General features: G+C 52.3%; 1 protein-coding gene across 1 annotated transcript in view; it reads left to right on the top strand.

Moving 5' to 3' along the window:
- LOC124231359 (nucleolar pre-ribosomal-associated protein 1-like) overlaps positions 1–15492 on the top strand; it is a 69121-nt gene that overhangs the window by 33982 nt on the left and 19647 nt on the right. The window contains exons 20-30 of the mRNA XM_046648128.1: positions 383–601; positions 1359–1538; positions 3012–3867; positions 5139–5340; positions 5991–6177; positions 8298–8356; positions 10014–10207; positions 11211–11321; positions 11800–11863; positions 14586–14757; positions 15197–15299. Of these exons, the coding sequence (XP_046504084.1) occupies positions 383–601; positions 1359–1538; positions 3012–3867; positions 5139–5340; positions 5991–6177; positions 8298–8356; positions 10014–10207; positions 11211–11321; positions 11800–11863; positions 14586–14757; positions 15197–15299 (2347 nt within the window). The remainder of the gene's footprint in view (positions 1–382; positions 602–1358; positions 1539–3011; positions 3868–5138; positions 5341–5990; positions 6178–8297; positions 8357–10013; positions 10208–11210; positions 11322–11799; positions 11864–14585; positions 14758–15196; positions 15300–15492) is intronic.

Here is a 15492-nt window from a genome sequence, read left to right as displayed (position 1 = left end):
TGCCGCTTACAGCGCCGGCTCTTTACAGGCCGTGATTTCCCCGTTCCCAGGGGTTAATCACCGTGACTCCTGTGAATCGGATCCCGTCTCTGTCACGCGCAGCTCCTGACTGCAGTGTCTCCTCCATGGTGTGTGGACACCTCCCTGCGGAAGTGCCTGCGAGTTAACACACTCGAGGAAGATAGGTGTGACGGATAATATCCGGACTTCATTAATTAAATAAAGTGCCTCGTGGCCACACTGATTTTAGTATTAGTACGTGATTATTGTGACATGTCCCCTGGTCATGAGTGTCGCCTGTGCCTGTTCCGGTGGACTGGGCATTTCTTCCCCTGTGCTCATATGTGTCTCCTCTTCTCTGCGCTGCTGCTGTCTCCCCAAGCCGCTGCAGACGCCGGGCAGCCCTGCCCCCCGGGAGGCTTCGGCCCCCTCCTTCGCCACCCTGCTGCGCACGGCCTACGAGAGCGAGGGGGCACTGCTGGACGAGCGGGTCCAGGCGCAGCTGCGGGCCGCCCTCCCACGCCTCCCACTGCCCCAGGGCCTGCGGGCCGCCAAACAGCTGCTGCTCTACGTCAGGAGCACCGTGGAGAGCTTCAGCCAGGTGAGCCGTGCTCCCACCCTGCCCCGCGGCACGTGTGCTCCCGGGCTCCACCTCCAGAGGATGTGAACTCCTCCGGGTCGGGGCCAAACTGAGCGACAGTACTGCTGGAGTCCTGGGGTCACCTTGTTGACCTGTTCCTCACGTGAGGAGGGTGGTGACTGATGCGCCCAGGGCCACGGGGCAGGCCCGTAACTCTAGGGGGCTTGTTCATGCTCCTCAATGCCTGCTGCCCCTTGCCCTGGAGCAGAGCACAGAGGCAGTTGGCGCATCTTCTCCAGACCGTAGGTGCAAGCTCAGCGAAGCCCTTCCCAGCCACAGACAGGCTGGTGCAGCCAAACTGTGTCGCTGGGGCAGCTGTTGGTGAGCACGGAGCCTTCCCACAGCGACTGGACCAGCGGCTCAGCCAGCTGTCCCCTCTCTCTCCTGAGTTTAGTTCACTAGATCATTGTCGAGCTTTCTGTCCCCGATGTGTCTACAGATGTTCAGTTTAGGTTTTGAGGTGGGCCTTCTCCCCTCATTTTGGTCAAAATAAACCTGTATGTTTCATCAGGGTTTAGGAGGACATGTCTCTTACTGAGAATGAGCGAAGGTGTTGGTGTTTCACAAATCCTGCGTGTACAGGAGTTGCCATTCTAGCCCGCCTCCCTCCGCAATTCCTGTCTCTGTAACATTGCACCCTTTGGTCAGAGGGACTCGGCAGTCACTGTTTCGGTGACTTAGCCCTCCCTGGTCTGAGGTGTGGCTCTCGTCCTCACAGCTGGGCGGAAGCGCGGGGCCTCCCCGCCTGCAGCTCCTCCTGGATCTCCTCAGGAGCCTGGTCGTCCACTGTGAGCAGCTGGACGCCCAGAACCAGCAGAGGTGCGAGGCCGCCCAGGCTGAATCCGACCTCTTTTTGGACATGGAGTCCATGGCCTTGCTGGAGCTGGCCAATGACAAGGTACCGCCACCCTCTTCTGTGGGTCTCCTTCCTGTTGGCCTTTTCCTGTAAAGTCACGGACACTGACTTTCCCTCCACTGCCGATTGAAAACAAATACGTGTCCATTGCAGGAGAATGGGGAAGTGCAGAAGACTTGAGGAGACACTAAACCCCCCCCCCCCCAATCCTCTGCCCAGAGATGAGCGGGGGTGAATTCGGTCTGGTTCTCTCGGCTCACACCCGCCCTCCTAAGCAGTTTCCCTTCACTGTGTGGTGGGAGCCTCTTGAGAACTCAGTGACTATTTTCCTTTTAAATAGTCGCAGCCTACGTTGAATAAAAGTGGTGGTGAGGCCCTTCACAGTAAATACACACGGCGAGTTCACTGCTCTGGGAAGAGCCGGTCTTCTCTCCTGCCGTTGTCTTGTGAAGCAGCCTGTTTAATTGGGGCGGGGCGAGTCTTTCTCACAGTTTGCCATTTGACCTGTTTTACTGGGTTCTGGAAGCAAACACGTTCCTCATTTGGCAGTCTGACACACAGCTCCTTCCTGTGATCTCCAGGAGGTCTCTCTGGGAGTTGCCCATTGCTGCAGGACCCCCTGTTGGCCAGTCGACGGGCACAGTGGTCCTAACATGGCCTCGTGCCCAGCTGTTTTTGTTTGGCAGAGCTCAGGTTGGAAAGTGTGATAGGCCCCTCTTTCTCTCCCTGATGAGTAAATAATAAAATTTATTCCTCTCCCCGGGGACTGCTGTAGCTTTGTTGGCTACGAGTCGTGTTCGGCAAGGCTGCTTAGAACAACTGAGTCCACTCCTCCTCTAATTCAGCGATGGCGCTCCGCTGCTCTGTGCTCAGCGGTTTGAACTCAGTGGCGGGGCCAGGGCTGGTTTTTCAGGGGGTCACCTGGGGCCCAGTCTTCTTCTGAAAGTAATGTCAGGGATGCCTTCCGTTCTGGATTGTGGACTTTCACAGCAGTTTAATCTGAGTCCACCTTCCCAGACATGGGGTTTCTTCTTTCTCTGTTCGCTGCCCCCCCAGCTGTCAGTTGATACCCACATTCTTCAACGTGGTGTATTTAGGAGAGCAGGGCTGCTAAGGAGAAACCAGTACATGATTGCTCTTCATCACGTTGTGGCGTTTCTGCCTGGCCCGGCCTCTGCATTGAGAGACTGAAGAGCAGTTTGCTGCACAGTAAAGTCAGTCAGTCTGAATTCATCAGTTGCCTGCTGGACAGCGGGGCACACTGGCCGAGTCACAGTCCAGCCCTCCTGGCCATACAGGGGAGGACATGCACGACGATTGGGTGACAGGTTTGACTGGGCTTGGGTTGGAGTGCTCTAGGCACCTCTGAGATGGGCATTGAAACTTAAACCTGAGGATGGGATGGCTTAGGAAAGCTGCTTTGTGCTCTCTGTCCTACTCATAACAGCGAATACTCACAGGGCAGCCGCGGGCCCAGGGCCATGTATGAGGTCGTACATTGTCACTATCTTCTAGACGCTGGAGGAGGTGCTCGTGGCCATCCTCAGACATCCCACACTGGAGGGCTGGTACCTGGCCCTGGAGCAGCAGGCCCTTCCTCCGCACACCCTCAGCCCCGTCCTCGTGAAGCTCCTGGCAGGCCACCTCAGTGCCGGGGTCCTGCAGCTGCTGATGGTGAGCGCCCCGATCCTCCGGAACACTGGTCAGCTGGGACTCCTGGCCAGATACTCAGAGGCCATCACCCAGAGCGTGTTGAAAGAGCTGCGAATCAGGAGGGCGGGCCCAGCTACGTCACCACCAAAGACCCTGCCACAGCTCGAGGCCCTGCAGGGGCTGCATCCATACATGGAGGATGCCCAGCTCCGAGAGGTCATCCTGGCCCTGCTGACCCTGCCCGAGGCCCACCTGGTGGCCCACCAACCCATGAAGTCCCCCAGGAAGGAGAGACGCTTGAACATTCTCGGCAACACCCTGGTCCAGCTATTGACCAGCGGCCGCCAGGATCAGCTGCTGAGCGGCGAGCTCCTCTGGGCCTCCGAGTACGTGAAAGGCCTGGGGGCTTTGCTCCCCACGCTGGCCGTAGACGAGCTGGATGCTGTGTTCCTCCACACTCTGCAGAGAGAGCCTGTGCTGGCCCCCGTGGTCGGGGTCCATCTGCTCGACTACTGCCTGGCCCGGCGGACGCAGGCGTCCCTCAGCATCGCTGCCCTGCTCCTCGAGCAGAGCTGTACCCACCTGCTGCGGTTTGAGCTGTGGTGCTGGCAGGCCGGCACGGGGCACTGCCTACGAGAGGGCCTCGACGACTTCCTCCCCCTCGTCCACGTGTACCTCCAGTGTAGGACTCAGGGACACTTCACGCGCCCAGCAGGAGGTAGGGGAAAGTGTGACTTTGGGCAGCCGGGAATTTTAAGTTGGAGGGCCTGAGGAGGTAGAACTACATGTCTCTTTTTAAACCCTGGAACTTCACGTTCTGGGGTATGGTTTGCTTCTGTTTCTCCTACAGCATCTGACCCAGCTCTGAAGATTGAGAAAGAGAATTCTCACTCAGCACCCCTCCCCCCAGTCTCTTGTTCTCTCTCTCTCTTTTTTTTTTTGGTGAGGAAAATTGGCCATGAACTAATGTCTGTTGCCAATCTTCCTCTTTTGGCTTGAGGAAGATTGTCCCTGAGCTGACATCTGTGCCAGTCTTCCTCTATTTTATGTGAGATGCCGCCACAGTGTGGCTTGACGAGCAGTGCTAGGTCCACGCCCAGACCACTGAACCGCAGGCCACTAAAGTGGAGTGTGCGAACTTAGCCAGTACATCGCTGGGCCAGCCCCTGCCCCTCAGTCTCTTGAGGTGTCATCCCCGTGCTTCCATCAATGCCGAGTTACCCACATGAACCTGGGGGTGGGTGAGGGGGAGTAGCTGGGTCCCTGGGCCTTGTTACGTAGAGGAGGTCATTTGGGATAATTGTCCCTTGTCCAGTCCCACCTGCCCCGCCATCAGGAAGCGTTGGTGAGTTGATGCTGAGTCGAGACAGCTTGGGCCCAGCTCTCTCTTCCCACCCATCAGGTTTCAGATCTGAGGCACTTCTCAATCACCTCAGGTTAATTTTAATTCCTCTTCCTTGTATGCATGAATGGTTTTTCACTCACCACTTTGCCTCTGTGTTGCATAGCTTCATATCAGCGATGACAGAGGTTTTTAAAAAGTAAGAGCGCGCCCGCAGGAGGGAGCCTTTCAGTCAGTGGTCCTCCATGCGCCTCTCCTCACAACCCTCTCCTGTCCCCACGCCTGTGAAGAATGAATCCTGTGTGAGTGCGGAACTTTGGTGCTCACCATCCCATCATGATTTTCGAGCTAGGGGTTACACCCAGGGCCACCGGCTTGCAGAATCCTTGTCAGAGGGTTGACTGACGAGAGGTGACCCGCGGTGAGCTGCTCAGTGCCTAATAACTGCCTCTCCGGGGAGGCTGATTTGTAGCATTTGCCAGTTTCCATGGTGTCAGTATTCCTGCCGTGGCCAATTTCAAGCTACCAGTGTGACATCACACAGGTCACAGATTCCTAAAATATAGCCATCAGCTCTTATGAGCTGGTATGCGCCAAGTCCAGCACACCATGGTGTGCAGCTCCCTTTCCGTTTTGTCTCTGCCCAGTGTCCTCTGCTGTCATTCCCGTCTTGAGGAAGGCCCTGTGGAGGCAGTTGCAGGCCAGGCTTCTCAGTGCTGACGGGCCCCCCAAGTCTGGGTTGCATCAGGAGATCCTGGCCCAGCTGGTCCCGTTTGCAAGAGCCAAGGACCTCGGTGTCCTCATGGACCATTTGCCCAGCTTGCTTCAGACTCCAGACAGTCACAGGAGGTATGAAGGCTCAGATGTTTGCTGGCTCTACCCCTCTTGGCTCCACCTTTCCTTGTAGTATTTCTGAACTAATGGAAGACGCCTGCATTGCTGACCTGCTGGTGGGTGAGAAGGCAGTTCTACAAGCACTCTTCTTCCAGCATCCTGGCTGGAGCGCAGATGGATGCTTCTGATTCCCTCAGAGCCGTGGTTCTCAACCAGGGCTGATTTTGCCCACTCCGGGGACAATTGGCAACGTCTGACATCTTTTATTGTCACAACATGGGTGGGGGTGTTGCTTTTGGCATCTAGCGGGTAGAGGCCAGGGGTGCTGCAAAGTATCCTATAATGTATCGGACAGCCTCTCCTGCTAAAGAATCACCTGGCTCAGATTGTCAGTAGTGCTGAGGTTGTGATAGCCTGATTTGGACAAAGTTTGGACGATATATCCTTTTTCTGGTGCGTCTGTTGTTTCCCCCTGTTGTAAAAATTCTGATACATCTTTGATGTTTGAGTAAGGGGTGGGGGAACCCTGTAATTCCTGTGCTTGAGTAGCATAGGGAGTAGGACTCAGAACATCTTTCCCATATGGCCATTGTATTGTTGGGTTATACGTAAAACCAGAGATTCAGGCCCTCCCTCTGACTCTGTGACTTTGTCTTATGCTGCAGCTGGATCGTGGCTGACTCTGTCACAGCAGCCCTGAAAGGGTCGGCAGAAGAGCTGCACACCTGGAAAAAGACTCTGCTGGAGTCCTGTGTAAAGTGGCTGATCATGTCTTTCACTGGTAGCCAGCAAGCCAATGACAATGCCCAGGATCAAGAGAAGCAAATGCTGCTCAGATTAAATGAGCTGTTGGTAGGTGTCTTGTCTTTTCTTAGAGATCCTGGTTAAATTTTTAAGGGAAAGACTGAGATAGACAAACTAAGGTTTACAGACACATTCCAAGCCAGGTGGTATGAGTGCAGCCTGGTGGGAAATGAGAGGGGCCGTGTCTAGGAGCGGAAGTGGCAGGTGGGGGCAAGGCTTGAAATGAGCTATCTTTTATCAGGAATGGATGTGGGATTTTGTCAAATGCTTTGTTGCATCTACTGAGATGGTATATGGTTTTGTTTTTTGTTTAGTTTGTTAATGAGGTTAATTATATTAATTGTCTTTTGAATGTTAAACCAACTTTGCATTCTTGGGATAGACATACTCGATCATGATATATTATTGTTTTTATATATTGTTAGATTTGATTTGCTAATATTTTAAGAATTTTTGCATCTGTGTGCATGAGGGATATTAGTTTGTAATTGTATTTTCTTGTAATGTCTTTGGCTGGCTTTAGGATCAGGCGGTACTGGCCTCAGAATGAGTTAGGAAGAGTTTCACAGGGTATAAAATTCTAGGTTAGCAGTTTTTCTTTATGCATTTTAAGATTTTGCTTTACTGTCTTTCTCATAAGAAATCTGTCATATTTGTTCCTCTGTGCATTATGCCTTTTTTGTCTGGCTGTTTTTAGGATTTTTTTCTTTACATTGCATAAAGCAATTTGATTATGATATGCCTTGGTGTAGTTTTTTTTAAGTTTTCTATACTTTGGGTTCTGTGAGCTTCTTGGCTCTGAGTTTCAAGTTTTCATAAGATTTGGAAATATTTATCTATTTTTGGCCTTTATTCCTTTTTATTAACGTGTCCTTTTTTAAAAAAATATTATATTTTTGCACAAAAATAATTAAAGTCCTGAAGGCTGTCGTATGAGTTATTCCTCAATGCACAGTGTAAAATTGCATTAGAAGTCATCAAGACTGTGATTTATATTTAAACTCTGAACCCAAGTAATCCTCAGGAAAATAACCCCAAGTAAAACTTAGTAAGTGTATAATAAATACATTTGTAGGTTAGAGATCAAGCAGTGTGCCTGTGTAGGTGTACTGAGACTCTGTAACCAGTATTTCAGCATTAATTCGTTCTGTTATGGGCTTGTGGATTTAAGGCGCATGGGAACCCAAAACAGCAGAACTAGGAAAGAGGAGGAATGTCCCTGAGGTCTGGAGAGAGCAGAGCTGTAGAGGAGGGGGTGCTGGGCTCACCGGCCACTGGTCATGGTGGACATTCCCACTCCATTGTCAGCCCCTCACCCAGCATGCTGGCTCAAGTGAGTGACGGGCAGGGCCCTTGAAGGGATGTGCGCTCTGCGGGCATGCCCCCCTCTTTACCCCACTCTTCTTGCTCTCTCTTTTTTTTTCTTTTAATGGACTTAATTTTTTTTAGACCAGTTTTAGATTCACAGCAAAATTGAGTGGAAGTGCAGAGTTCCCATATATCCGCTGCCCCTAAGCATACACAGCTGCCCCCACTATCGGCATCCCACACCAGCCCTTTTCTTGTAATTGAGGTATAATTCTCTTATTGTGAGATACAAGCTCTTAAGTGTACAGTGTTGACAAGGACATGTTCCCTTGTGCCCACACTCCTGTCCAGGAAGATTTTCATCATCCCAGAAAGTTCCCTTGTGCTTTTCTCCCAGTCACTCCCCTTCTGTCCAGAACAACCCCTCTTGATTTAACGTAACGCTCTGTTTGGAGATTTTTTCCCACATCAGTGACTGTGGGCCTGCACTGGCCCTGTCAGTGGTGCAGAGGTCTCCCTGGGTAGATGTAACGTCACGTGTTTAAGCAGTCGGATGTGGCTGGACCTGTGTGTCGTAAAGGGTGCTGTCTGACATGGTGGACAAAGGAAAAATAACAGCACTATTAGGAAGCTTTCTTTTGCTCATTTGGTGATCAGAGATGTGCTAATAAAATGACAGAGCTACCAGCGAACGTAAAACAATTTCAAAAGATCAAAGTAAGAAACGACAGCATGCTTTTGTGGATTGCGTAAGCAACTATGTTCCATATTTACTAAATGACTCTAATTTAAATTGCGTGGTCTCTATTTTAAATTAATTGAGATATTCCGTGTATATTTCTTGCTTATTTCATTCATAGAATTCAGTTAATGAAGTTGATCCTGGTGATTGGCAGAAATTTGTGAAGGCCGGACTCAAGTAAGTCGATTTTGTTTTCTTGGTGCGATTCAGTAAGGGTGTGAATGTCATCGATGATGCAGACCCGGTTTTGTAGCTTGTTATTAGCATAATGTACACGGCGGAGCAGGTGCTCTGCCCATTTTAGAGACGCAGGATGTGTGATGTTGGAGAGGTTCGATGATTTGCCCATTGCCAGGCTGCGTGCTTCTAACGATGATGAGAGGTACAGCCTTTACAAAACGAAATGTTTTTTAAAAATCAGAAATGTGCAGAGAATAATACAGCAGCATGCAAAATTAATACACGATGACAGTTTCTATATTTGTCCTAATTTATTCTCTTCCCTCGCTCGCCCAAACGTGTCCCCCTTCTGGATTGAGCTTTGTCATGGCCATGCGTGGTTTTATACTTTGGCGACTTGTCAGTGTCTCTAAACAATAAATGACATTGTTTAGTGTGTTTACCATTTTACACAAATCTATCCCTTTATGTGTCCTTTTTTTGCACTCACGTGTTTTTGAGTTACCCATGTCGATACCTGTAGGTCTAACTTGTTGTGACCAGTGTGGGGTATTCTTGTGACTGAACCACAGTTTATTTAGCTGTCCCCTACTGATAGACAGCTCCTCCCCCACTTCTTCCTTCCTGCCTCCTTCCCTCCCCCTCCATTCCTGTGGTGAATGTTACGTGTCTCTTGGTGCCCTGTGCCAGATTTTCTCAGCGAGGGGGCCCTCGCTGGCTGTTAGTGTGGCACAGCTTCAGTTTTACCCCGTTTTTGATTTGCGCTCCCCTCTTTCTGAGCTAACCTCACACAGTGTAAAAGTTCATTTTTCTCCTCACATCCTCAGTGTGAAAGTTCATTTTTCTCCTCACATCCTCAGTAGTACTTGATATGGTCAGACTCGTTTTTGGCAGTCAGATAGTCATGAAACGATGTTTCATTGTGCCTGTAATTTTCATGTCCCTGATTATTCATCAACTTGAAACAGAAAAATAGTCCACCCAGGAGGAGAGAAAGAAGTGAAGGTAGGTCACAGGTTCATGACAACTGTAGACTGCCATCATGAAATGATGACATTTCTTTCAGTCTTTGATGAATTCATGTTTCTAGAATGCCCGCTATATGCAAAGCGCTTCTTTACATTATTCACATATTACTGGAAAACTTCTTTTTCCTGGAGCATGATCCTTGCGGTCCTTCACTGGGTTCTGAAGGGGTTTAAGACACACAAGGCTTCTGAACAATTCGATGGGAGTTGTGAGTAGTTAGGAGGAAGGAAGGAGGGAGGCTAACTGGCAAGGTGGGCTGAGGGCAGGGAGTGTCATCTTTATTCAGGCTCAGCTCTTCTGTTGCCTCCTGGCATTTCAGCTCACCAGGAAGTTCGTTTGGTGTTTGCCCTGTCAAGAAAATAAATTTGCTGCATCTGCTCCTAGTTTTCAGAAGTGTCCCCTGTGATGGGTTCATAGCCAGGTGTGTGATAAAGCAAGTATAATGCAGTGGCAGCAGGAGAGTCTAGATGATGGGTGTATGACTGTGCACTAGAAAATTCTCAACCTTGTGGGGTGTTGGAAAACTTTCTTAATAAAATGCAGGGAAAACAGTTTTCTTATTGTTTCCTGTGAAATAAAATTCCCCCTTATGAAGCTCTTTCCCCCTTTGATTTTTGCCTCCTAGATTTCGGTATCAGGACCATACATTTTTGAAGGCCCTCCATGCTGCCATACAGCTCTTGTACCTTCCAGAAAGCTCTGTGGGCACGAAGCTCATCCCACTCCGCATGGTCCACATGATGCTCACACAGCATTCTCTGTTTCTGCCAACTCTGCTGAGGTCTGAAGAAGAGGAAAACCCAGACCCTCGTGTGAAAGGTGGCTCCTCATCCCCGCCCTCCCGTTTCACGCAGAGATTTGATTTCCTGATTTCATCGAGCTAGCTGTGCCCCAAAGCTTAGTGCCCATGTGTTTTCAGAGATAAGGAAGCAATACCAAAACGGTGTTAGAATATTTTGTTTCTGCCAAATCCAAGTTCAAGAAATGTTTCCTCTGACTTAGAATCACACAGCATGCAGATCTCTTTTCACAGCCTGTTCTGGCATAGGGGAGTCGTGGTTAAGTTTTATTGCCACATCGTAGGCACAGGTTCAAATCTGGGGGTTAGGAGGAGCGTCTGACCTGAGAGAAATTGTTTAGTTACATGAAATGTGTTAGTGGGAAGTTGGAAACTTCTGTCAGGAGCAGAGGGTTCCAGCGTCCCTGTTGGCGGTTCAGTGCGGGAGCTCTGGGAGCCAGGTTTCAGCTCCCCTGCTCCGTGCAGTGAGCATGTGCCTCAGCTCCGTGATCCCGAGGTTGGCGTGGGCTGCGGAGACGTCAGAGGACAGTCTGAAGGGCCCTGCCCTCGTGAAGCCACACTCTGCTCAGAGGCAAAATTAACATCCCCAAACCATTAGAAATCGCCACAAGGTCCGCCTGTAATGACCTCCTCAGTTGAAGAGCACCATTACCAAGTTACTGCGTGGGTAGGAGAAAAAGTAAAAAAGCTCCACCCTTCTATTCAGGCAGAAGTGGAAATGTTAGAGATTTTGGTAACATGGGGAAAATGCTCAAGTTTTAAAATCTTTGGTGGCTTAAATTTGCAAGGGGAGTGAGGAGAGGCTGACTGTGTCCAGGGCTAGGAAGAGAGATGATGGTGAAAATGTGTTTATGGAAAAAAAAGGAGAAAGTGGGGAAGGGACAAGGCACAGTCCTGAGCCCAGCATTGTTCAGAGAAGCGTGTTTCCGGTATTTAAGTGTTCCCTGAAGTGCTTCCTCGTCTGCTTTTCTTTGAATGTACGCACCCCTGCACTGCTGTGCTTTTCAATGTTGTTTCTTCCAGAGGCGCTGGTGGACCTGATGTCGGTGGTGGTGAGGATGTGCCCCTCTGTCTGTGAGAGCAGCCACTTCGCAGTGCTCCTTGGGGCCTATGGCGCCTCTCTCAGCGTCCTGGGTGAGCATGTGAGGACCGGGTGGTATGACCCCGGGAGTGTGTGAGGACCAGGCAGTCTGACCAGAAAGTGTGTGAGGACCATGCGGGGTGAGCAGAAAGTGTGTGAGGACCAGGTAGTGTGACCAGAAATTATCAGGACCGGGTGGTGTGGCCAGAAAGTTTGTGAGGACCAGGCAGTGTGGCCAGAAAGTATGAGGACCAGGCGGTGTGACCAGGAATTGTGTGAGGACCAGATGGTGTGAACAGAAAGTGTGAGGACCAGGCGATGTGACCAGAAAAGTATCAGGACCAGGTGGTGTGACCAGAAAGTGTGTGAAGACCAGGCAGTGTGACCAGAAAGTGTGAGGACCGGGCAGTGTGACCAGAAAGCGTGTGAGGCCCAGGCGCCGTGGCAGGGTGGGAGGTCCTGGCACTGAGGCCGGCTGGGAGGAGCGGCGCGGGCTTCCGCTTTCTGAAGGGACCCTTGGGTGACTTGCAGACCAGAAGATCTTGCTCCTCCTCCGGGCGTACGAGCAGAACCGCCTGAGCCTCGTGGACTTCAGGTGAGTGTGGCCTGGGCAGCGCGGGCTCTGGGGCTTGGCAGGAAGGGACCTGCCCGCTCCTCACTGATCTCAGGCTGGGCAGGCTGCACGGAGACCCCGGCTGCTCCGGGAGGGTGCCCCCGGCAGAGCATGTGTTGGCAGGGGCAGCGGCCAGGCCAGGCCAGGCCACCCTGCTGATGGCCGGGTGCGCGCTTGCGACAGACTGCGCCGTCCTCACTCCCGTCCCGGCTTCCTCTCATCTAGTTTAGTTGATTGTTCTGGAAAGGTTTTCTTCACGCTCTGCTCTAGATGGGCATGACTTGTGACGTGAGGACTCGGAGAGAAGAGTGAGGGGCGCTGACCAGATGTAATCCCACTGTCTGCCTGTCTGTCTGTGTGCTGTGTCTGGCTGGGTTTGTCTCTTTCCTTTCCGTCCGTCTGTCTGTCTCCCGGGTTCCTGGGGCTGCCCGCCAGCCCCTTGGCCAGCACAGCCTGGGGCTCTAGGGGCTGGGCTGCTGCTGTAGCCGTGGGCCCTGCCGCGGCTCTGTGATGGCCCCTCCCAGGGGTGCTGTCCTGGGAAGCTGGACACGGAAGGCCCCGCGGATTCTCTCGGCTACCCTCGGCCCTCCTCTCCTGGTCCCCGGGGCCCAGCGCCCTGCCGTCTCCCCAGCACACTGCTGAGGGGGAGGTTGGTGTTAAGGCGGGAAGCTAGCTAACGGGGCTAAGAACAGCAGTCCGGGAGAGCTCGGCAGGGGAGAGGCAAACGAGTCCCATTGTGCAATGCTCAACATCAAAGCTGTGCGAGCTCAGGAGCCACCCCTCTCTCCAGAAAGCCAGCAAAGAAAAACATGTTCCCTCTCTGAGGAGCGCCCGGGTCGTGGATGAACGTTCCCTCTCCCTTTCCTTGCGGCCTCCCACTCTGTTCCTTTGGAGTTGGCGCCACGCCGCTCGTACCCTTTCTGGAAGAGCAGAGGCCCTGCGACCTCAGGGAGAGGAGAGCATGTGGAGGCCGTTTCTCTTGCAGTGAGAAAGTCAGGACAGCGTCTCCCTTAGAGGTTAAAGAAGGTCACCCGAGGCTGCCCCCCACGTAGATGGGTGGGAGTTGGTTGTGGCAGGGTCGTTCCAGCTCCCAGGAGAAGCGAGCGTGCGTGGAGGATGTGGCATCGTGGGGCGCCGTGCAGCTCGGAGCAGAAGTGTCTCCTCACTCAGATCCACGTCCCATCGGCGGCCTGAGTTAGGGGGCCGCCCGGGGACTCCGTAGACAGTCAGTGGACGGACCTCAGGCCAGTCAATGGCCGCAGTCCCAGGACTGGTGGATCCAGTAGCTCAGCTGCCTGCCTGTTAGAAACCGCGGGCAGCAGGGGCACCCTCCTAAGGACTCTGCGTTTGCAGAGACTGAGTCTGTATTTAGAATGGTTCTATTTAGAGGTATTTAATTCAGTCGATGTTCCTTCGGCACCTGCTGTTTACAAGGCGCTGGGCCTGGCACTGCCGGGAATACTGAGAGGAGGAAGACAGTCTTCCGTCTGCTGAGGGGATCAGACTGTCATAAATGTAACTCTTTTTAAATTGGCTTCTGATCATGCCACGTGGTGTGACCGGGCTGTTACAGGACCCCATGAGAGCATGCTCTCTTTGGGGGTGTCGGGAGTGCTTGGGGACAGGGTGACGTTGGAAGGCTAGGGAGGGATCTTACGCAGGTGCGGTTGGTGGAGGGGCCTGGGACACTGGTGGAGGGAACAGAACAGCGTTGTGGCGGCTGGGAGGTGGGAGGGCAGAACATTCGGGGAATGGTGAGTGGGTCAGCTTATCTTCGTCACACGTTACGTGTAGGAAAAGGTGGGAAGGCAGACACGTTGGTGGTAAGGAAGGTAAGTACCAGACTGAAGTGTTTCCATTTCCATCCGGGAGACAGCAGAGTGCTGATAGACATTTGGGGGCAGACAAGTGGCCCTCATCAGAGCTGGGCTTTGGGGAAGCATCCTCCAGCAGTGGTGGGGGGGTGAGTGGTGGCGAAGGGTAGCAGGGAGAAGGATGGGGAGGAAAAAGGAGGCCTGTGTCATATTGCAGGCAAGGTGATCTCTCTGGAGAGGTTGGTGGCCTGAAAGGTAGGGATGTTTATGTGGTGGACTCTCGAGGTGGGGACAGCTGAACGGCTGTGCGGGCAGACCTGCTCTGTTCATGGCTGCGTGTAAGCAGGGAGAGGTTTGTGTCAGCATAGTGTCATTGAGCAGCCGGGATTCTGCCGCTGTGGTCTAGCCTAGACTCTGGAGCCAGACTCCTTAAGTTTGAATTCCAGCTCTGCTGCTTAACTAGTAGACAAGTGACCAGCTGAGCAACTTTCTTAGTCCTCTCTGTGCCTCTTTCCCCCATTTGCAAAATGGGGATGATAATGGTGCCTACCTTTTGGGGTTATTGTACACATGAAGTGAATTAATGCACATGAAGAGCTTAGAATAGTGCCTGGCGCATCATAAGCTCTGTATCAGTGTTGACCTCCATCATCCCCAGCACTGTCCCCCGCCCTCCCCGTCAGCGTCGGCGTCGTCATCACCCCGACCTTCCCGCTAAGTTATGATGGGGATTAAGTGGTAGAACACACGTAAGCTGCTCACCACAGTGCCTGGCGTGTGCTAGCTGCTCAACAGAGCTCTCTATCATGGTTGTTAGCGTCATCATCATCATCATCAGTTCTTTTCCTGGTGGGGCCCGGGGACCAGTCTGCTCTCCCCTCTGGCCTTAGGGTGCTGCTATGGGGCCCAGCGGCTGTGGAGCATCACAAGACATGCCGGAGCCTGGGCAAGTCGCTGTGGCAGCAGCCGAGCGTCGGGGACATCCTCCGCCTGCTGGATCAGGACCGGATGATGAAGACCATCCTCCACTTCCCCCAGAACCGGAGGCTGCTGCCCCCCAAGGTGCGCGAGGCCCGGGGCACAGCCATCAGGGAGCACTCACTGCGGGCGGGGGCTGTTCTGCCCGCCCCTCCAAGGGCTCCACCTGCACCCTCGGCTTGAGTGTTCTGTAAACTCCAAGCCCTGGTTTTCTGGTGGATGGTTAACTTCTTAAGCAAAATTCCAAGCATATATAAGGTACAGAGATAGGACCCCCACATCGCCGTCACCCCGCTTCAACAGTTATCCATGCGGGTTTCATTTATAACTCCCCAGAAAAGACTATTTTGAAGCAAATCTCAAAAATACCATTTCAAGTACAAGCGCTGTTTTTTTACAGAGCCATTTTATGCTCTTGAATGCTCAGAATAATTTGAACTCTAGAGATAGTGGGTAAGTACTCACGTGGTAGTACATTTGTGAGGTTGACCTGCGCGTTTCTGTTTTTTTGGGGCTGTTTCAGGACACACAGGAGCCGGTATTTAAAGACAGGAGCACAGTGGAGCTCGATGGCCTGTACGACCCCTGCTTCCTCCTTCATCTCTTCAGTGAACTGACCAGGCCAGGTAGTTGCTGCCTTTGGGAAGGGCGGGGGCGGGGAGCAGCTCCTGCTGTGTGTGGCTCAGGCATAGTCACAGGGCCCTCACAAAGGCAGGTTTCTCGTGGGAATTATTACCGTAATAATTGAGGGATTCTCATTAATCCTTGAAGGATACCCAGCTGCCGTGTTACCTTTTCATTCCAGTGATTTTCAGCAAA

Source organism: Equus quagga, chromosome 21, assembly GCF_021613505.1.
Source record: "Equus quagga isolate Etosha38 chromosome 21, UCLA_HA_Equagga_1.0, whole genome shotgun sequence".
NCBI lineage: Eukaryota > Metazoa > Chordata > Mammalia > Perissodactyla > Equidae > Equus > Equus quagga.
This window is presented reverse-complemented; position numbering and strand designations above follow the sequence as displayed.